The 22676-nt window shown below is 42.2% G+C and overlaps 1 protein-coding gene across 1 annotated transcript; it reads right to left on the bottom strand.

Moving 5' to 3' along the window:
* Nucleotides 1-791: 791 nt before the first annotated feature.
* zmp:0000000760 (collagen alpha-1(XXII) chain) lies at nt 792-22642 on the bottom strand. Its single transcript, XM_029685658.2, has 26 exons — nt 22564-22642; nt 21220-21343; nt 16986-17379; nt 16761-16838; nt 16425-16520; nt 16115-16168; nt 13374-13427; nt 12990-13043; nt 12845-12898; nt 12518-12571; nt 12239-12292; nt 12073-12126; nt 9540-9593; nt 9294-9338; nt 9146-9199; nt 8881-8934; nt 8735-8788; nt 8389-8460; nt 8265-8300; nt 5942-5986; nt 5775-5807; nt 5192-5338; nt 3453-3629; nt 2726-2816; nt 1711-1788; nt 792-1420 (listed from the first exon to the last, which is right to left on the bottom strand). The coding sequence occupies exons 1-26, from the start codon at nt 22640-22642 to the stop codon at nt 1212-1214; spliced, it is 2298 nt and encodes a 765-aa protein (XP_029541518.2). The 3' UTR covers nt 792-1211.
* Between the last annotated feature and the right edge of the window lie 34 nt (nt 22643-22676).

Below are 22676 nucleotides of genomic sequence, written 5' to 3'. Positions count from 1 at the left end.
CTGCAAGCCAAAAGAGTAACCATTGGCTAGTAATAGCTGCAAGCCAAAAGAGTAACCATTGGCTAGTAATAGCTGCAAGCCAAAAGAGTAACCGTTGGCTAGTAATAGCTGCAAGCCAAAAGAGTAACCGTTGGCTAGTAATAGCTGCAAGCCAAAAGAGTAACCATTGGCTAGTAATAGCTGCAAGCCAAAAGAGTAACCGTTGGCTAGTAATAGCTGCAAGCCAAAAGAGTAACCGTTGGCTAGTAATAGCTGCAAGCCAAAAGAGTAACCGTTGGCTAGTAATAGCTGCAAGCCAAAAGAGTAACCGTTGGCTAGTAATAGCTGCAAGCCAAAAGAGTAACCATTGGCTAGTAATAGCTGCAAGCCAAAAGAGTAACCGTTGGCTAGTAATAGCTGCAAGCCAAAAGAGTAACCATTGGCTAGTAATAGCTGCAAGCCAAAAGAGTAACTGTTGGCTAACTGTAACTGCTAGCAACAACTAACAGCAACGTTTGGGTTACAGCATATTGGCCATATAGGGGCCCTAAACAATGGTGTAACTGATGACAGAGGCTGTCATAAACTGAGGTGGAATAAATGTTAATGTTTTAGGAAATTATTATGCAAGTATCATGTAAGCCTTTTGAGGGAGGTTTTGAGTGTTTTGGGATTTAAGTAGGTAGCATACCTCGACAGAATTATGATAAACACAATGAATTGTACGCTTGATTTTATATTCTGCACAGCTCAATAATATATGGTAATAAAAAAAAACAGTGGAGCAAATGTTGTAGTAAAACAAGTTAGCAATCGTTTTTGGACTTTTATTATAAAGAACAGTGATATTTGAAGACAACTAGGATCAGTTTCAATAAAATGTGTCAAATAAACTTTCATAATTTTTAACAAAAATAATACCGTAGCTATTGGTGTCTTTTTCAAATGAACCATGAGAATGGAGTGTTGTTTTAAGGCCAACAGTACAAGTTTCTACAACAGATTTATTTGAGAAAGTAAAATGGATATCTCAGTCATTCAGGGTGGAGATTGGATGCATATTTACATTGAAGCATTTATTTAGACTTTGATTTGAATACATTTATCAACAAAAAATCTCTTCTCTCTCCCAATCCACATCTCCCTCTACACCTCTCCCCCTCTCCCCCTCTCCCCCTCTCTCCCTTTATTAATACATCCATGCAGCTTGGTCAAAAGTGTCCTCTTTGCCTCTATGGGTGTCTTCTCAACCTCTGGGGTGCATTCTGAGGTGATCCGTTGGTTGTGTTGTTGTTTAGCAGAGCGCACCCAGTGGTCTGACACACGCCTGGGACTCCTCGTAGTCCTGGGTGACCTCTCAGTCCAGGCCGGCCTACATGGCCTCTCTCGCCCTCTCGTCCTGGTGTGCCATTGAAGGCTCTGCCAGGTCTTCCACGTTGGCCTGGTGGATAAAGAAGTGGAAATGCATATTCGTTTTCAGTGGGTAAAGAATGACTGTGCCTACGAACTACTACACGGCTTTGAGAGTTTGCAGTAGACTTTAAATTGACTTCCCATCTACTTTTCAATGTAAAAGAAAATTAAATGACGCAACATCTGCTTACCAAGAAACCGGCATCTGTTGTTATATAATAGAACTGGGCCCGTCAAAGCTGTTGTTGGATTTCCTTTGCTATGCTGTAAACCATTATTCAGACAATAAAAAGGACGCAGAATGAAATGTTGCGTTACCCTTTGGTCCCTGGTCCCCGATGTAGCCAGGTAGGCCATGGCCCTCTGCTCCCTTATCTCCTTGATCTCCTTGATCCCCTAGGAACCAGACACAATGTTTTCACCGCATGAAGGACAACAGGAAAACATGATATGTACCACCCCTGACAGCGCATGCCCCTGGGACAAAGCTGGTACAGAGGAACAAGCTGTTCATGTTGATTAACAGCCATGTGTGTTACTGAGATCATCACTGGATAGATGTATAAAAACGCCTTGTAAATATTCTTTGATTTCATTAGTTTGGCTGGGGGAATGTACCATAAGTGTGAAGTCATGCTAGACCCTAAAGCAATGCATTATAATTCCCCACGAGAACATACACAATGCCATACTTAGTTATGTCCAGAGCCATATATATATATATATAGACAGAGTTGGGTCAGGTTTTAGAACAGCTGCCATGTTAACACCTTTATTCTTGAAACGTTGGTGATGTAACAATACAATAATGCCTCTGATAGTTCCCTATGAAATGACCCACAGAGATTTGTATTGATTATCATTAGATATAAACTGAACTGTGTTGTCGTGTCAACAAACAATCTGGTTTTACTGGACATCTTCATAGGTTTAGAAAACTATGAGAAATAAACAGCACAGGAAGTGTCAATTATTGCTTAGCAACGGCTAAGGAGGAGAAAGTGGCGCTCTCGGAAGGTTTAGACAGAAATCGCATTGGCCCAACTCTCTCTCTATATATGACTCTGTTTATCTGTGTTAAGGCTGCTCCATTCAACTTTTGGTTGTCATGGTATTTCTTTGCATATTTGTAGGCAAAATGAGAACCAGTTATGTGTACTTTTCAACAAATATGTATTGTTGTAGGTCATAGAAACGACTAATCTAAACATACTGTCATCGTGAACAGCAATGGCTAATATATACAGTAGACGTACATTTTCAGATATTGCATCAAAGGAATGCTGAGATCAATTTTGTTCTGGCAGTCATTCATTTGTACAGTATTTCTCACCTGGCTGTCCTTGTTGGCCTGCGTCTCCTACCTCCCCATAGAATCCTGGTTGTCCGATCTCTCCATTCACACCGGCAATACCATCACCACCCTAGAAGCACAACAACCAAAAGACTCTTAAGTGAGGTGAGCTTTGACAGAGATAAAATATTAGATATTTACATGATAAGGTTATCGAAGGCCAAAACATGGGGCTTGACAGGAGTATTTTTAGACATTTGTGTCTTTATGAACTTGAAAGACTCTGTGGTTTGAAAATGTTAGTTTAGGAAACCCGAACAGAGTCTGTCTTAATGCTTAATAATTGTGGAAAAGGCTTTCCACTCCAGGGATGCTGGTGAATCCCTCCAAGAACCGATCAACACAGAGCAAGTGCCTCTTCTGCGACTTCTTATTTGTCTTCACGGGAACATGGAAAGTCTGAATGTTTTCATTCCAACCTATACTGCCAAATACTTCAGCTCTCTCACTCCAAGTCCTTCCAATATGTAAGCATTTTACTTGGCCCGGGGAGACACAGAAACATAATAAAGTATGGAGTGTGCACTTCCTGAGCAAAATTACCTACAAATGAATAATCATGGATTCATACAGACAGTGTCTACATTCAGTTGTTAGAGGATTTCTAATAATTAAAAATCGCACAATAAATATTCCAGGCATTGACTTTGGGTTTCACACACACACACACACACAGCATAGTAACCTCCTAACATATGACACTCACTGGAGGTCCCGGGGGTCCCTTTTGTCCAGAGGGACCGGGCGCACCCAAGGGGACGTCTCCATAGAGTGGGCACACGGCGGCACACGTCCTCTTCACCGAGTTGGCAAAGGTGGACATCTGTTCCAGCACCACTCTCTTGCAGACCTCAATCACGTGTTGTGCGGAGAGGGTTGGGCCCTGTGGAAACAAATCATGACTGCATCCATCACTTGGGACAACGACAACGCGATAAGGAATATGACAGAACTGGAAAGGCTGAGCAAGGCTGGCACAACCAGCATCATGCAGGACTCTGTGAGGAAATGGGTGGGTGTTTGTAATGAACAGTGAGAAAACACAGCCAACAATATTTCGTTTAGGCTCATTATAGATTTACAGCCATACAAAATGCAACCCTTGCTGTGAGTCACACAAAAAAACAATACTAATGAGAAACCATTTACAAGAATTGTCGACACAGCATTGATACCACACATGGTCTAACAACATGTACATCAATCTCCTCTGAATCAATGTAGAGGAGAGATTGACTGCATCACTACTGGTCTTTGTGAGAGGTATTGACGTGTTAAAAGTACCAGACTGTCTGTTCAATCGGTTAACACCCAGCTCAGACACTCATACATACCCCACAAGACATGCCACCAGAGGTCTCTTCACAGTCTCCAAGTCCAGAACAGAGGCTAGGAAACACATAGTACTACATAGAACCATGACTACATGGAACTCTCTTCCACCTCCGGTAACTCAAGCTAACAGTAACATTATTTAAAAAACAGATAAAACAACCACAAAACACAACGCAGACTGTGAAGAGACACACACACACACATTCTCTCACACAGACACACACTCTCTCTCTCTCTCTCTCTCTCTCTCTCTCTCTCTCTCTCTAAAACACACCCACACATTATTCTTAGTAATGTAATGTAGTAATGGAGCAATATAAATTTGTATAATGCACAATGTTTTGTTTAATGTAATGTTTTATCTCTGTGTGGACCCCAGGAAGAGTAGCTGCTGCCTTGGCAACAACTAATGGGGATCCTAATCAAATACTAAATTCTAAATATGCCAATCGCTACAACGACTAAGTCTGTCAGAACAGCTTTGATGAGGTTAGGGTGGGGTATCTGTGAAATGTCTTTTATTTTAAAAAACAGAAGATACGTAGCTGGCAGAGGAGGCTGGTGGGAGGAACTATAGAAGCACAGGCTCATTGTAATGGCTGAAATTGAATAAATGGAATAATATCAAACACATCAAACATATGGAAACCTCATGTTTAACTCCATGCCATTGATTCCATTCCAGCCATTACAATGAGCCCATCCTCCTATAGCTCCTCCCACCAGCCTTCTCTGGTAGCTGGCATATTGTTGCGATGCAGGTTGGAAATATGGTGGCTTGTTTTGATCAGTCAGTGCTACAGTAACATGCACACTGAAGGGTGCCAGGTAGTATTGTTCTTTATACAACACAATTGAAAGCAGGTTCCAGTCTCTCTAACGACTAGGCGTTGATGAGTCATCCATTGCATGTGTGACTTTATGTGTTTTACTATGTGAGTCACAGCTGAGTTAAGATAATACTGACTTCGTCCTTTTTTCCATTTCAGACCCAGACAGTCAATAAATAGGCCTACTTTGATTTCAAAGGATTATATGGCACTCGCCCAAAACAAAGTAAGTTACTTGACCTTTTCAGATCTTGCTGAACATGGCAGTCTCTGTACTTACCGGTGGCCCTGGCGGCCCCTGAAATCCGACTGGTCCTCCATCGCCACGGACCCCCTTTGTTCCGACTGGGCCTGTGCGTCCAGGCTCGCCCCCTGGCCCACGCTTCCCCCGACCGCCGTGGGGACCCTGTGCACCCGCGTCTCCAACCTAGATCACAGACAGAGCATCAAGGGACATGTTCTGTAATACACACACAAGCTACTGATAGGTATGGTAGTAAGCTGCCCAGGACAACAATCTCGCCCACACAGTGCTCATTTGGTAGAGCAACTAGACACAGCATTAAGAGACATTGTGTGCAGGTAGCCTAGCGGTTAAGCACATTGGGCTAGTAACTGAGAAGTCGCTGGTTCAAATCCCAGAGCTGACTAAGTGAATAATGTTCCCTTGAGCAAGGCACTTAACCCTAAATTCTCTGGATAAGAGTGTCTCCTAATATATGTAAAATGTCTCATAAAACAGAAATAAGATATGGCTGTGTAGAAATCCAGATCTTGACTATAACCCATCTTATGCAATGACTGTTGTCTCCATTTTGTTTTATGTGACTATTGTACTACAAAGCAAAGAAACTATTACTTACCTCGCCTTTGGGGCCCTTTTCTCCCTTTTCTCCCTGTGGAAAGTAAGAAACCCCAGAGTGAATGCATTTAGATAACTTGGGCTTCATGACTACTGCTCAAAATGAAGTAGATACAATTTAATATAATGAAATGTGTATATGAAAAAACAAAGCAATAGTATAAGTACCGTTTCACCATTGACACCTTGGATCCCTTCAATGCCTATATCTCCCTGGAAGATACAATTGAAACAAAACTTGATTAGAATGGCCTGACATCTTTTTCACAGGCTGTCTGTCTGTCTGAACATGTAGTCCTCGTGGACTGAAGCACAGCATTTCCTTTGACTCTAATTTATTTGATGTTTAGGACAGCGTTTATCTCACATCCATTCATCACCACTAGTCTTTGATGGCCCGCAAATATTTGCTTTCTTCTTCTTCTTCTCATCCATGAGCAGGATGTGTGTGTGTGTGTGTGTGTGTGTGTGTGTGTGTGTGTGTGTGTGTGTGGTGAATGTGTCTCCAGAGTCCTTTGCCTCTGTCCTGATGGATGGCAAATGTCAAATGAACATGTACTTCAGAAATACTGCAAAAACTACTTTGGTTTATAGGGGACCTAATGTTCCAACATGCTCTATGTTTTTAACAGCAGGCCACTCCGTGTCTCCTTTTAGACTATGTATCCATGTGTCTATGGGGCGGCAGGTAGCCTAGTGGTTAAGAGCGTTGGGCCAGTAATCAAAAGGTTGCTGGTTCTAATCCCTGAGCTGACTATGTGAAAGATATATCACTTCTGTAAATGGATCTGGTTAAGAGTATCTGCTTAAATGTATTCGTCTGCATAAAATAATACTCTGTATTTGTCTGATGTCTAACTCTATTTACTGTTACTGGGAAAGTGTTAGATTTTTTATTTATTATTAAGCATGATTGAGGTTGTGTGTATCATAACATGATTCAGACTTTCGAGAAAAAGGTTTGTACAAATAATGATTTACATCTTATAATCCATTGATACATTTCCTAATCCGTTGAGCCTGCTCAGCGCTTTTAAAGCCAGCACGAAAGGCTCTTGAAATAGGTTCTATTCTGATTTGAGAGCTGACACTGTAAGGAGAACAGAGAAGCCCATGGTTTTACTCACACACACTTTGTAGTCTGACGCCACTACGAGCCAACTAATGATGCAGCCAACATGGAGTGATGCTACGCACTGCAGTACAGTGGGGATTGTCTCACAGCAGACAAGATCAAACCTCAAAAACGAGTTGAAAGTCAGATGTTTGATCTAACTACATCAGGGGTTCTATGGAATGGGAGACTGTGGTTTAACACTGTTAAAAATGTTTCCTAATGCATAAATAGACGCATTGATTATATAAAGAATAACGCACATGTAATTGAGAGGATTGTAAGAAAACCATCCTGAAAACACCTATAACAGGTCCCATCCAGACCACATAGTACAAAGCAAGCTTTGAGTTTGGTATCAGCAGCCAATTAAATAGCTAGAACAGACTGTGAACAGACTCCTGGGGGAAGTTTAGCACCAACGTTAACTTCCGGTCCAGATGGGGAGAGAATAGGATATTCTGGATGAACAGCCAAGGCTCTGGGAAAGCCAATGTGTCACAGCTAGTGAACATACCACGAGAGAACAGGATATCCAATCAGCTGGGGAGAACTAAGTGAATCGTCCACTTGTTTGTTTGTTCCACCCTGGTTATGAGAGTTGACATGGGGTTGTTGACAGGTGAATGGGGGGGTAGTGGGCTACAGAAGATCTCTCAGTGGTGACACATGAAACCACAAGAATTGGCAGCAGTAACCTAGCCATTGTATCAGGCTGCTCTGTAAAATGACCAGAAAGGACAGGTCATATATTTTGTCTGTGTACATCTCTGGATATTGATCTAGTGCAGCGATTGGCAAAAGGCGTCCCTCCAGTGATTTTTGTTCTTCAAATAGGGGGATTAGTTTGCTCAGAAAGACTGTAAAATCCCCAGGAATTTGGCTAAAATGAGTTTAATTTAGCAAATATGTTATGAAGTAATCCCATGTATAAAATGAAATGGCTTAGTTGTTGTCTTACTGTAGATGTGGACTCCGGACCATCCGCTCCTCCAAAAATCATCTACGGCTGAATGGAGTTGACTACCCCTAGGCTAGTGTTTAATCTGACCTCTTTGAGACTGTTTGATAATAGTCGGAAAGTGTTGGTACTGTGTTGAATACAGTAGCAAGTCTCATTATCAAGTCAGTTCATTTCGAAGATGTGCTTTTATGTAAAATTCTGAAGAACGTCATCCGAACTCACGGGCACTTATATAGGTATTGGTCCCAGTTCCACCTTAGCTTTGATATCACAGACAATGTAATGTTATTGAGGTGTAGACTCTGACTAATTAATGTCTTGACACTTGACTTCATTAATCAAGTCCTAACACACTTCATTACTCGCTACATGTTGCTCTTCTAGCAGTATAGTAGGTGAATAAAGTTGATTACCTTGGGGCCTGGCCGGCCAGCTACTCCCACATGCCCCTGTTCGAGAAACAACATATTTTAGTGGTTTGGAGAGAATTAACTTATATTTCAAAGAGTTTTACAAAGAGTCATCCGGAACACTCACGACAGGTCCTGGGGGTCCAATAAATCCGGGTCTTCCTGGCTTTGCTGCTGATCCTTTATAACCTCTGGGGCCCTGGAGAGAGAAACATGTCTTACATTTAGCAGAGGGACTACTTTCTTTTTTCTTAAAGGGAAACTCTACTCAAAAAACAATATTTTGGTATTTTTTTCATCAGTGCACTGTACAGTCCCAAAATACAATCCCAAAATACATTCCCAAAATCTTTTGCATGTCAGCAGTCAAGTTTTCAAGATATTGGACTTTGAAGAAGTAAAGTGTCACTGGCCGCATCATCATGGCTCCATAAAGTGAGACGTGTGAAGATGTGAAAGCCAACTGTACTTACCGTTTGGCCTTGAGGCCCCATCTCCCCTGCCGGCCCCAGCATTCCTTTCTCTCCCTGTTGAGGGTAAAACCCATATACCTTATATTTCCGTATATTATTCAAACTAATGAAAAATTATTGTTTGTTTCATGAGATAGTTCTGTTACCATTATTCCAAATTGTCCGTTTCTGCCCTCGGGGCCCTGGGGTCCTTGGTAAGCCTTGAGAAGGGACGGAGGATAGCACAGATCAGATAAAGACAACAGATAGGGTCCACATTCATCGTGCCTCATACGGATGTCCTAAATGTACACCATACACAAGGTCAAAGCATTAGGCGCTTTGGATAAAAGCGTCTGCTAAATGGCATTTATTAGTTCTATTATTGCTAGAGTAAAAAGAAACGTGGATGCTAAAAGACAGTGAACCTACTTCTATTCCCATGTCCCCATCTCTCCCGGGCAAACCAGGATCTCCTATAATGCCCTGTGGAGATATGTTGTTATTGATGTTACTAAAAGTTTGCCCATGCTTGTTCATCTCTGAGATTGAAATGTACATTTCAGTCAGAATAATTAACCTTTTGTCCAATGGTGCCATATCTTCCTTTTGATCCTTGGGTTCCCTGGTGTTGACAAACAAGTTGAGTAATGAGACTGTTGTTATCACTGATATATATATATATATATGTAATTTAAGTCATGTGCGTCTTTGTATACTGCATATGCTGTAAATATATATTGTTGTTGTTGGTGAACAATGTACAGTGGAGGAGGAACTGTTTGCATGTTTAGAAATGAGAGACGCGATTAGGTGCCATACGTACAGGTTTTCCCTTTTCCCCAGCAACTCCTGACTCTCCAGGATCACCTACAACACCCTGCCAAGACAACGTAAAGACAAATCACATGTTTATTCTGTTTCACTGAAATGAGACCAACTTTCCTTTCAATTTGTTCCTGCTTGTTGTGACCGGAGATGTTTTAATGTTTCACTAAGGACGTCTACATCTACAGTGGAATTAGGAGACATTTGAAGGATAGTTCTTGCCTTGTAAGCTGACCTGCAGATGGTCCTCCCTCTAGGAAATCACTAGGGTTGAAAGTGCTACCGTTACTAACCCAATTTGTTGTGTTGCTATGGTTTGCATACTTAAAACTAATCCCAAACCTGGCCACAGGTACTAATGTTGTTTGTGGAAAGAGCCGAAGTGCCAAAACATATCTTTCCGCCATGGCCTCGTTGCAACATAAAATTGTATTAATTTCTCTGTGTGCGTACATGAAGGCTTGGCAGGTGGCAGAAAGTGAATTTACAATTGGTTTATGGGTTGTAGCAGTGTTCATTTAATCAAAAACTAGTGAAAAGAGACTAAAATATTAGTCAAACACCTGTTTTTCAGTGACAATTGACGGGACTATAACTGACTAAATAGACCCTGAAAAACTGTTGACTAAAATGATCTCTGGTCCTAAAATCTGACTACTAAGTGGACTGGACAAGAGTATTTGGAGAGAATGAGAGCTTTCAGTGATAAGCACTATTAATGACATTGAGCAGGAGCTAATGCCTGTTTCACCCAGTGATGTAGTTGAGTCACTAAACCTCAAGTCCGAATCGAGTCCCAAGTCCCCGGTGCTCGAGTCTGAGTCCACCAATGAATTGAGCCAACGTTAATTCCTTATTCAACATGTCAGAGAGACATATTTGTTCTACATAGCATATTTCTATCTGAATGTTCCAAAATGTTAGCTATAGCTAGCTATGAGGTGACATGACTGGACAAGGTGTAGCCTAAACAAATGGTTAATGGTCTGGTTCGCAAGTAGCCTAGTTTTATAACAGCCTGAAATATGCGTTATGAATGTCAAATGTGGCCCGCAAATGCTCGATGTAAAGAGAAAAACACAGTGGCATGTCTTTTGAACAGTAGCCTAAGGGCTAGAATCAAGCAATATTCTCTGAGGAGAAGAGGAAGACTTGGCTACGTTGGCTACAGAACATGTATATAAAACATTTGTGGGAAAAGTGGGAGGTTTGAGCGAGACTACAAATTCAAAGACGGCCTACTTTTCTATACTCAAGGGAGAGAAAAACATAGACATTGTATGAGTCTGTTTGTTTTGTATGTAATATCTATGTAGCCTGAATTAATAATTTACATGGCCATTGTTACATATTCTTATGTGTGTCCTATTTCTGCTGTTGGGAAGGGAATAGGATGGTGTTATGGTTAAATCTCTGTTGGTAAGAAAAGGCTATGTGTGTTTGTGCACATGGAAATCAGTGATTTATGTTTACTATAGGCATAGCTGCAGGAAGTAGCAGGGCTGAGAAATAAATAATAATAACACACATATATATATATTGAAAAATATATACTTTCTTTACAAAAGTAGTGCCCTGGGCCTTTAATAGTCCTGTATTAGCAGACCAATATTTCCGTCTGCAGCACCAGCGCTGGCAAAAAAGATTGTCCACCCCCCCCAAACTACTTCCCGCGGCTATGACTATAGGTTAATAGGACAATACAAATGTGATGTTTTAGTCAAAATGACTAACAGGCTGACTACACCGCTGACTACACAAAATATATTTAGAAATCTATGTTATTCAATTATTGCACCCGCATGGCTCGCGCGCGCCAACGAGCGTCTGCGTTGCCAAGGGCTAAAATAGAAGTCAGTTCTATTTCTGACACAGATCGCGCTGCAAGTCCTGCCTCTCCCATCTCCTCATTGGTTTATAGAAACAGGTACCCACGTGCCATCTCCTCATTGATTATACCCACGTGGCTGACTGAAAGATGAACGAAGTCAGTTGCGGTAATGCACCTAATTTATGAAAGTTGCCAATCGCAATATAAAGTCAAGAGAAGAAAAAGCCTGGAAGGAGGAGAGATGACTAGAAATTATTTGGTTGACCTTTTAATGTGTGGATTAATTGACGGAGTAGAGGACCTTGTGCATTTCAGGTAAAAGTAACAATTAAATGTTTGTATCCCAGGACAAATTAGCCAGCAACAGCAAGCTAGCTAAAAAGGTCAAATTAGCTGGCAAGTGCAAGCTAACTAGCTAAATTGCCATACATTTTTAATGCTTTTCGACCTGTCCCCAAATTAATGTAATTGGTTCAGAGTTTGTTTTGATATTTTAACCTGTGTGTCCTGATCGCGTTTGGTGTAGGGGGACAAAATACATTTATGCACGATGGTGCAGGCGCACTGCCGGTTTGGGTTCCGTGAAAGAGTAAATCTAAAAAAGTGTGCCAAAATGAACACTGGGTTGTAGATACAGTATTATTATTATTATTACAAGTGGGGTTTGGTGTGAACATGTGTGATGTGGCTCTTAATGTACCTGCTTTCCCTGTGGCCCATGAGGTCCTTCAACACCGGAGGCCCCTTCTTCTCCCTACAAACAGTACAAGCATGTGTACAAGCAAAAAAATGTTATTGAAAATGTAATAATTCATAAGAGAGAACATGGAAAAATAAGAGTTTCTGGTGGATAAAATGATATTCACCTTCACTCCTGTATATCCTGGAATTCCTTCATATCCAAGTGGACCTGGATCACCCTTCAAGAAGACAGAGAAGTTAGTCAATGATGATAAAACCAATGACAATTGGGATTGATCACTAGTATACTGCAATTATGGCTGCGTTTACACAGGCAGTCCAATTTTGATATTTTTGGTAAAAGAGCTGACCTGATTGGTCAAAAGACACAATTTGTGGAAAAAAAATCAGAATTGGGCTGCCTGTCTAAATGAAGCCTGTCTCCCATCTTTAGAAAGACATACCGTTTCTCCTTGTACTCCGGTCTCACCCAGCTCTCCAGGTGACCCCTGAGTTCCCTGGAATCATTATTAAAACATTAAAATGAGACCCTCTTAATCTTCTATTAAATAGAACAAGCACCACACTCAGAAAAATAACACACTCATGAAAAGTTTTTAAAAAATGTGTTACTTTTCAACTTGACTACATATGCTCAGAGCCATATGTATTCTATATACAGTACATGTATGGTTCTGCAATGTGCACAATGATGTGTTTAACACACCCAATGGAAGCCTATGGGATTTGAAGAGACCCTATCATCCATTACGAAGGACAACACAACCTACCTTGAAGCCCCCGGCTCCATGTAATCCCTTCAGACCTTTGGGACCTCTGTCGCCCTGAAACACAGTAGCTCGTTAGCACTAATCTGCACCGTGACACCAGAGACCAGCTAAAGAGATTATGGATATGTGTTTGAGGGTGGATTACATCAAGGCCGTGAAGTCCTCTCATCCCCTTGTTCCCGCTGATTCCTGCGATGCCCTGAGGGATACAAGTTGTTGTTATCCACAGTGAATACACACACACGATAACATACGCACTATACACACACATACAGTACACATGGATTTAGTACTGTAGATATGTGGCGGTGGTGGAGTAGGGGCCTGAGGTCACACAGTGTGTTGTGAAATCTATGAATGTATTGTAATGTTTTTTAAATTGTATAAACTGACTTAATTTTGCTGGACCCCAGGAAGCGAATCAGCAGCTAATGGAGATCCATAATAAATACAAATACACATTTTTTCTGACAACTCAACTCGACAGATACAGATCTGATACAGGTCGGGGTCAGATGTCGTGTCTTACCTTAGGGCCTGGCTCTCCAATGTGGCCATAGTCACCTGTCTGTCCCATACCTCCCTGCAACAGAAGAGAAGTTTGAATTAGGTACAGAAGTGACTTGTGGAGGGAGACATTGTGAGCTGTATAGCAGGTGGAAAACCAGATTAGCCAAGATACATCAAAAATATGTAATTCTAGTCAAATGTGCTCTCGCATCATGTAGGACACAGAAGCTCAGCACAGGGACTTTCCTATTTTTCAGTTTCACACAGTGTTCATGTAAAAGCATAAGACTGAACTTAATTAGATGTGAAATAATCAATTATGTCATGGTTGAACTAGAGCAACGTCTCCCAGCTGTCCATTGTGACCGTTATGCAGTAGTCTTGGCCGGCGGAATGTGTCTCTGACTGATGCTATAAACAGATTAGACACTGGATCAACACATTGGAGTTTCCCAATCTGTCAAGTGTGTGGGCATCACAGTAAGGTATATGCATTTCATTGTGGCCTTCAAATGGAACATACAATTTATATCCAAGCACTTGAAGCTATGACAGTAACCATAACATTTCCTTGAAGGAGGAAATCTGAACACGGGCTATTAGGGGATCCAAGTAATACATGATGATCATAATGATGTGTCAAATGTTTACTTTAGACCGAAGATCTTATTAGTGAGCGACAGGCTGAGCCACTGAAACACGGAGTTAGTGTTAACACGATGTAGGCCACATTTTATGACCCGAGGAAAGATGTGTCTTAGTTAAGGGAAAATTGAAACATTTATTCTGTTAGTGTTTCCACACAAATGTCCACATCCTCACTCATACAAGACAACGTGTTGGCCTATGAATTGGGGATATTCCACTTAGTAAACCAACACCGTTGAACAATACCAAAAGTCCTCTGTGCCATGGCACTAGTTTATTTAACCATTTCACCTCTGACCACTCTATGTCAGCTGCTAAGAGGCTAACCTTGGAGACGATAGACGCTTTATCCAGGAGCATGACCGTGAACTTTACAACTTTACAGTTTTTAAAAAAAGCGATTAGTGTGTAGCAGGGGACTAATGGAAGGACCACCCACCGGGACTGACAGTACATATATATCTGAGCCAGGAAATGCCCTCCTCAGGTGCCAACGGAGGTGGCAGTAAACATGGTTGTTCTCTGTGACTTACGTACTGGCAGGAGGTGAGGGCTCCACTGAGTCTGAGAAGACAGATTTTGGCCCCCAACTGAGCTCCATAAACAGCTTGACCCCCTCATCCGCCTGTCTGTGAGTGAGTACCCAGCATGGCCATTTGTGTGTGTCTGTCTGTGTGTGTGTGTGTGTGTGTGTGTGTGTGTTTTGAGTAGTATATGGACAATTTTTACCCAGAGTCTCTCCAGCCGAAAGGGCATGTTATATGCCGAGCCAACAACTCATTTCTCATGTACAAGACAAGTCGTCTGTCTTTGAAGACCCAATAGAAGCCCTGCACACTATTAGTCACATGTTCTCTATTCTCTGAGTTGTGGTCCCAGCATACCACCAAGAGCTGGAGCTGCTACATCAAAGAGGTAAATTAGTCTTACAGATGTAGGATCTTTATTTGATCACCCTGTTGCATGACAACCTTCCTTCAATGAAGGACATTTTTAACATGTAGTTTCTTGGTTTAAAAAGGCTTCTGAATTTTGTAATTTCCACTTTGACATTTCAGACTTGATTTTCCCTTCCGATTAAATGTATAAACCTCTACAAAAATGTCCATGAATTATAATTATCATAATAATTTACATTTCCTCTTGCTGCAGGATTATTTTCCTGCTGTATCAAACGGGTTCAAATGAAGATCCTACACCTGTAACTCAGCCTCAAATGGAACTAATCATGTCTACTGCCTGAAGCCTATAAGCAGGGAGGGTTATGTTCACATGGCCAACCATGTAATTGAATCCTGATGCAGTGAGTATGCCATATCCTTTAATTAAACTGCTTAGTAAACATGTTGTCCTCTGTTCTGCGCTGAATGGTTCTCTATTGTATTTTAAGAGGTGTTCTGTTCTCAACTCTCTCCACTTTTCTGACAATGACAACGCATTTTTCCTTGAGCGCTGACTGTTATGTATATGAAGGGCAGTAGAATGATGCTAATGACTATGATGACTGTGATGATGAAATGATGACTATGATCACGATGAAGATGAAATGATGACGAAACAAGGATTCACATGTATGAGAACATAACATACCACTATAATAAGTAATACAACATTCATTATTAGAATATTACTCAACTGACTGCTTTCACTGGCTGAGGATTTGTCAAATTCAGATGAATTATATGAAGTATGAATCTCCTAATGTTAAAGTGAAACCAGACAGTCTATGATGGTTTGCCATATTGATCTAAAAGTTATATTATGTCCATTGTCGTGCGGTGTTCCCTGTTTTAGCTTCTGTTCCCATCGTGCCGTCTCTCAGTTATGTTTCCATTGTATTTTCCACAACTTCACTGCTGTCCCGCAAGCAGGGGTTTTCCTATTTCATTCACATGCAGTTCAATTTAACTCTTTACACTGAACCAACCTCTGTAGTCAATCTGGGGTCTATAGCCCAACATCCAAATGTCTGTCACTGTCAAATCCACAACACCAAAAGAGCGCATACATTCTGAATGACAATTAGCACTCATTATTGTTCTAAGTTGTTGACCCTCACTAAACAAAGTTCAACTTAACACTATAGTGAGAATTGTGCTGTAATGCCCTTACCCAGTTGCCTAGTCTTCCTGGCTCTCCTGTGTTGCCTGGGAGACCTCTATGACCCTGCAGAAGGAGACATACAGTTGGAGTAGTTAGCATTAGCCTGGACCGCAACCCAGCCATGCCAAGTTGGCTCTCCAGCCTGGTCCAATGCTGTATGTGCTGTAACCAACTCATTTATCTATCATTGCCAATGAACGAACACAGAGGAGTTGGCTAACAGCAGACCGAACAGACTAGACCACCAGGCTAAAGGCTCTCAGCTCATTATTCAAAGCAGAGGTGCTGTTATGGGAACTGTAATGGGCTTAGTAGTCACCTTCGGTCCTGGGGGTCCCTGGTTGCCAGGCTGTCCGTGCATACACTTACAGGTGGCCCTTCCTGCTGTCAGGCCAATCTCAGCATGCCCGCCACACTAAACAGAATAGAACAGCAGAGAACTTGACTAGTCAGTCCATCTGCAGAGACAGAAATTGTTATTCTGCCCTGTTCACCACTCCCTAGAGACAACACATGAACACACAACACACATTTGGGAGAACATAGTCACTGCTATGGGAGACAATGAGAAAAGAGGCTGGATTTAAAGACACACTGTACTGTACATATCTGTCACTGAAGAACATGAACCTGCTGGAAGTCACACCCAACTCACCACACTGGAGAGCTCACAGCAGCCTTCTGAGTAGGCCTTCTCTGGATCACAGGACACATCCATCTGCTGGAGGTCTACCTACAGTTCCAGGACACAAGACATCGTGGTCAGTGAGCTTTCATATGAACGCTGAATTGACCGTGGAGCATTGATCAATTCATAGACACAACTGCAAAATACTGTAGGAAACCCAGCATGATTTGGTTTGAACAGCACAGAACTTACTGAGGCGGAGCGATCTCCCACAGCCCTCTTCACGATAGAGGTGTAACCCTGGCGGATGACGGGTCTAGGATCACCGATGGGCTCCACGCTCACCTCCTCGCAGTCCACCAGCAACTTGACCTTATCGGCCTTGACCTGCAGCGCCAGCTTGTGCCACTCTCCATCAAACAGCTTGTCCACCCGGTGGAAGGTGCGTAGCATCTGGGTGCCAAGGGGGCTGGTGTAGAAGAAGTCCAGAGAGCGTGTGTCACCCTGAAAACGGAGGCCCACCTGTTCACGTCCATCGGGGTCGCTGACCTGCCACAAGTTCCAGGACCTCTTGGCGGTGTCCTTCGTCACCTTAAATGTGGTAATGACGGAGTAGTCGGAGGGCAGGCCATCGGGGTACACATCGCTGTGGCACGACAATCATGGGGTATTAGGAGACACTTAATATAGTTGAAAACAATACATCATATTTTCATGCAGAACAAGCACTGGCATTTGTTGTGTAATTGTATTTTGAATAAAATGATCAAATACTTTTGAAACAACAGAATCATTGTTTTACAAGCTGAACGTTGGATGCCTTTTATCCCACTGCTTTTAAACTTCTGCTCGTAGTTTCAAAGCACCCCCCACCCTAGTTGGAAAATTAAGCTAATTCAACCTACCATTAATGTTTTCAATCACAACAGGCCTGTTGCACAACCTAATTTTATATACCCTCTTCTCTCCCTCTCTGGCTTCCTGTCATGGCAAATCATTCCTGTTGGCTTTTTGATGCTGTACTTTGTATTTGATGTACAGTAACGCACTTCTGCTACTCAATATAAACATTTCTTAGTTGTCAGGCATGGAAGGTTCATTGAGGACAGCTTTGCTGGCTACAACACAGAGAAGGAAAATACAGATGAACTACTGATGTTCAGTGCCTCCCAGCAACGAGGAGACAGACAGCATAAATAACAAAACAAACAGCTGAGTGTGTAGCATATCTATGCCAAAAAAGTGTCAATCAGGGTTTGAGGATAGTTGGGGAAAATCCTTGCCTTTTCCAATTGAACGATGATGTATTTATTTTCAAAGGAAACCCTGGATGATAGGCTGATACACTAATACGACTCATAATGGGTTTTGACTAACAGCACGTCATTATGCTAATCGACAAAGAATCAACTGCTATATTCATCCATTGTGATGACAATGAAATTCCAGTGGTGTTCCACCAGCTGTCCATTGGTGACTATCAAGTGATGAAGCAAATGCAAATGTTGAGGTTTTTCGTGCCGGAGAGGAAATCAGATTTCTTGTTTGAAGGTGAGCATAATTACACTGAGTGGAAAAACGGCGGAAACCCCACTGGCAAAGAGGCCGAGAAGAAATGATACACATCGCTATTAGATCTCTCATTTGGGTGCATGCTCTTAGCTCACTTTGGCTAGCTCACATCCGAGGAAAGTAGGAAACCTTAAGATAAACATCATTATTCACCATCAGTGAGGAGAATTGACAGAGTCTGGACTTTGTTTTAATCACATATTGATGAAGGAAGAGCAACCGGATCTCCTTAAGGAGGGTTCAACATACTGGACGTTGCAGATAGAAACACTATGAACAGAGCTAATATGATGACTTTATCTACATGTTAGTGACACATGTCTATTCTATAACAACTAGTTCCACAATGTTGTTTTATTTATTTTTTTTATTTCACCTTTATTTAACCAGGTAGGCTAGTTGAGAACAAGTTCTCATTTGCAACTGCGACCTGGCCAAGATAAAGCATAGCAGTGTGAACAGACAACACAGAGTTACACATGGAATAAACAATTAACAAGTCAATAACACAGTAGAAAAAAAAATGGGCAGTCTATATACAATGTGTGCAAAAGGCATGAGGAGGTAGGCAAATAATACAATTTTGCAGATTAACACTGGGGTGATAAATGATCAGATGGTCATGTACAGGTAGAGATATTGGTGTGCAAAAGAGCAGAAAAGTAAATAAATAAAAAAAAAAAACAGTATAAAAACAGTATGGGAATGAGTTAGGTGAAAATGGGTGGGCTATTTACCAATAGACTATGTACAGCTGCAGCGATCGGTTAGCTGCTCGGATAGCTGATGTTTGAAGTTGGTGAGGGAGATAAAAGTCTCCAACTTCAGCGATTTTTGCAGTTCGTTCCAGTCACAGGCAGCAGAGTACTGGAACGAAAGGCGGCCAAATGAGGTGTTGGCTTTAGGGATGATCAGTGAGATACACCTGCTGGAGCGTGTGCTACGGATGGGTGTTGCCATCGTGACCAGTGAACTGAGATAAGGCGGAGCTTTACCTAGCATGGACTTGTAGATGACCTGGAGCCAGTGGGTCTGGCGACGAATATGTAGCGAGGGCCAGCCGACTAGAGCATACAAGTCACAGTGGTGGGTGGTATAAGGTGCTTTGGTGACAAAACGGATGGCACTATGATAGACTGCATCCAGTTTGCTGAGTAGAGTGTTGGAAGCCATTTTGTAGATGACATCGCCGAAATCGAGGATCGGTAGGATAGTCAGTTTTACTAGGGTAAGCTTGGCGGCGTGAGTGAAGGAGGCTTTGTTGCGGAATAGAAAGCAGACTCTTGATTTGATTTTCGATTGGAGATGTTTGATGTGAGTCTGGAAGGAGAGTTTGCAGTCTAGCCAGACACCTAGGTACTTATAGATGTCCACATATTCAAGGTCGGAACCATCCAGGGTGGTGATGCTAGTCGGGCATGCGGGTGCAGGCAGTGATCGGTTGAAAAGCATGCATTTGGTTTTACTCGCGTTTAAGAGCAGTTGGAGGCCACGGAAGGAGTGCTGTATGGCATTGAAGCTCGTTTGGAGGTTAGATAGCACAGTGTCCAATGACGGGCCGAAAGTATATAGAATGGTGTCGTCTGCGTAGAGGTGGATCAGGGAATCGCCCGCAGCAAGAGCAACATCATTGATATATACAGAGAAAAGAGTCGGCCCGAGAATTGAACCCTGTGGCACCCCCATAGAGACTGCCAGAGGACCGGACAGCATGACCTCCGATTTGACACACTGAACTCTGTCTGCAAAGTAATTGGTGAACCAGGCAAGGCAGTCATCCGAGAAACCGAGGCTATTGAGTCTGCCGATAAGAATATGGTGATTGACAGAGTCGAAAGCCTTGGCGAGGTCGATGAAGACGGCTGCACAGTACTGTCTTTTATCGATGGCGGTAATGATATCGTTTAGTACCTTGAGCGTGGCTGAGGTGCACCCGTGACCGGCTCGGAAACCAGATTGCACAGCGGAGAAGGTACGGTGGGATTCGAGATGGTCAGTGACCTGTTTGTTGACTTGGCTTTCAAGACCTTAGATAGGCAGGGCAGGATGGATATAGGTCTATAGCAGTTTGGGTCCAGGGTGTCTCCCCCTTTGAAGAGGGGGATGACTGCGGCAGCTTTCCAATCCTTGGGGATCTCAGACGATATGAAAGAGAGGTTGAACAGGCTGGTAATAGGGGTTGCGACAATGGCGGCAGATAGTTTCAGAAATAGAGGGTCCAGATTGTCAAGCCCAGCTGATTTGTACGGGGTCTAGGTTTTGCAGCTCTTTCAGAACATCTGCTATCTGGATTTGGGTAAAGGAGAACCTGGAGAGGCTTGGGCGAGGAGCTGCGGGGGGGGCGGAGCTGTTGGCCGAGGTTGGAGTAGCCAGGCGGAAGGCATGGCCAGCCGTTGAGAAGTGCTTATTGAAGCTTTCGATAATCGTGGATTTATCGGTGGAGACTGTGTTACCTAGCCTCAGTGCAGTGGGCAGCTGGGAGGAGGTGCTCTTGTTCTCCATGGACTTCACAGTGTCCCAGAACTTTTTGGAGTTGGAGCTACAGGATGCAAACTTCTGCCTGAAGAAGCTGGCCTTAGCTTTCCTGACTGACTGCGTGTATTGGTTCCTGACTTCCCTGAACAGTTGCATATCACGGGGGCTATTCGATGCTATTGCAGTCCGCCACAGGATGTTTTTGTACCCTAGTAGATGCACCCCTGGTCTATTGCAGGCCTGTGTGTTCAGTTTGAATATCTGGGAAATTCTGCTCTGGACCGCTTTGGAAACAAGTGTTTTCCTGTGTTATCATGTTTAACTGTTATCCTCTGAGATTGAAATGCACATCATAACATACGTTTTGTTTTTTAACCTCATCATCAAATTCCAGTCTATACAAATCCATTTGGCTTCACTGTGTGCGTGCAGACAGTACCTCATGGTTTTGCGTAGGTGGATGGCAGGGTTCACACGGTAGGCCACTGAATCAGGTTCAGATCCAACCACTTTCCTCACCCCTCTGGACTTAGATACACGGAACTCCTCTAGCATGTCATAACCTCAGAGTAAAAACACACAGCTCAGTTTTTCACCAATGTGATGTTCAACGGTTTGAGGATTAAAGTAAGACAATGAATGAGGAGGATCTGGATGAAACACATAATTTAAAAAGTCGCACATTAGGTTACACAGTGCAGTGGGGTTGGGCATGTGGAAGGACTGGAAAGTTGAATAAATCAAAAATATATCTATATGATCAATCAAACAATGGTTACTGGTATTCATGTTACTGGTATTCATGTTACTGGTATTCATGTTACTGGTATTCATGTTATTGGTATTCATGTTATTGGTATTCATGTTACTGGTTGTTCATGTTACTGGTTGTTCATGTTACTGGTTGTTCATGTTACTGGTATTCATGTTACTGGTATTCATGTTACTGGTATTCATGTTACTGGTATTCATGTTACTGGTATTCATGTTATTGGTATTCATGTTACTGGTATTCATGTTATTGGTATTCATGTTATTGGTATTCATGTTATTGGTATTCATGTTATTGGTATTCATGTTACTGGTATTCATGTTACTGGTATTCATGTTACTGGTATTCATGTTATTGGTATTCATGTTATTGGTATTCATGTTACTGGTATTCAACAGCAGCAAACTTTGTCAATCTAATGTTTTGTGAAATAGTTATTTGTTCAATCAGTGTTGATTTGCAGTAACTGTCACTTAGAACAGTATAATTGATGACTCACTACAAAAGGACATTACACTTGGCACAACATGAATTTAGTTGACTATCATGACACTCACTGCCACAGTTTAAGAGTGTCATCATAGAGATCCTATTAAATTATTTGAATTCCTAATTCTATGGGTGTCATTTCATTCAGAAAAAGTGAAGTCTGGATGTTTTTGTGACATTACAATGACGTCAGTTAGGGTTGGTAGTGATACATTCTGTTAAGGCTAATTCACAGACTGACTGCAGGAAATACTCAAGAAGGGAAGGATGTGTGTTCTTCTGAGAGTGCAATGGTTTTATGTGCCAGTGCTGCTGCCTGCTGGTTATGCAAGAGATAAAGGATCAAATTATATTGCATTGCTTGGACCACTGTTCATAAGTTCCTGCACCTACCAACTTTGCCAACATCAGACAGAAAGAAAACATAGACACAGTCTTGAGAAAAGCTGCAAATCAATCAACCAAAATTACTAGATGCTCAATAAACAGGAAAGAAAATATCTTATGGTAGGGCCTACTTACTTGGTAACTCCTGGCATTTGGTCAATCCAACGAGAGCTAGAAGCACTGGGAAAACCAGCATCTCTTTGAAGGCTGGCATTTTGAAAATGTCAGGGATTATATGTGCCTACAAA

The sequence above is a fragment of the Oncorhynchus nerka genome, linkage group LG16 (assembly GCF_034236695.1).
Source record: "Oncorhynchus nerka isolate Pitt River linkage group LG16, Oner_Uvic_2.0, whole genome shotgun sequence".
Taxonomy (NCBI): Eukaryota; Metazoa; Chordata; class Actinopteri; order Salmoniformes; family Salmonidae; genus Oncorhynchus; species Oncorhynchus nerka.
This window is presented reverse-complemented; position numbering and strand designations above follow the sequence as displayed.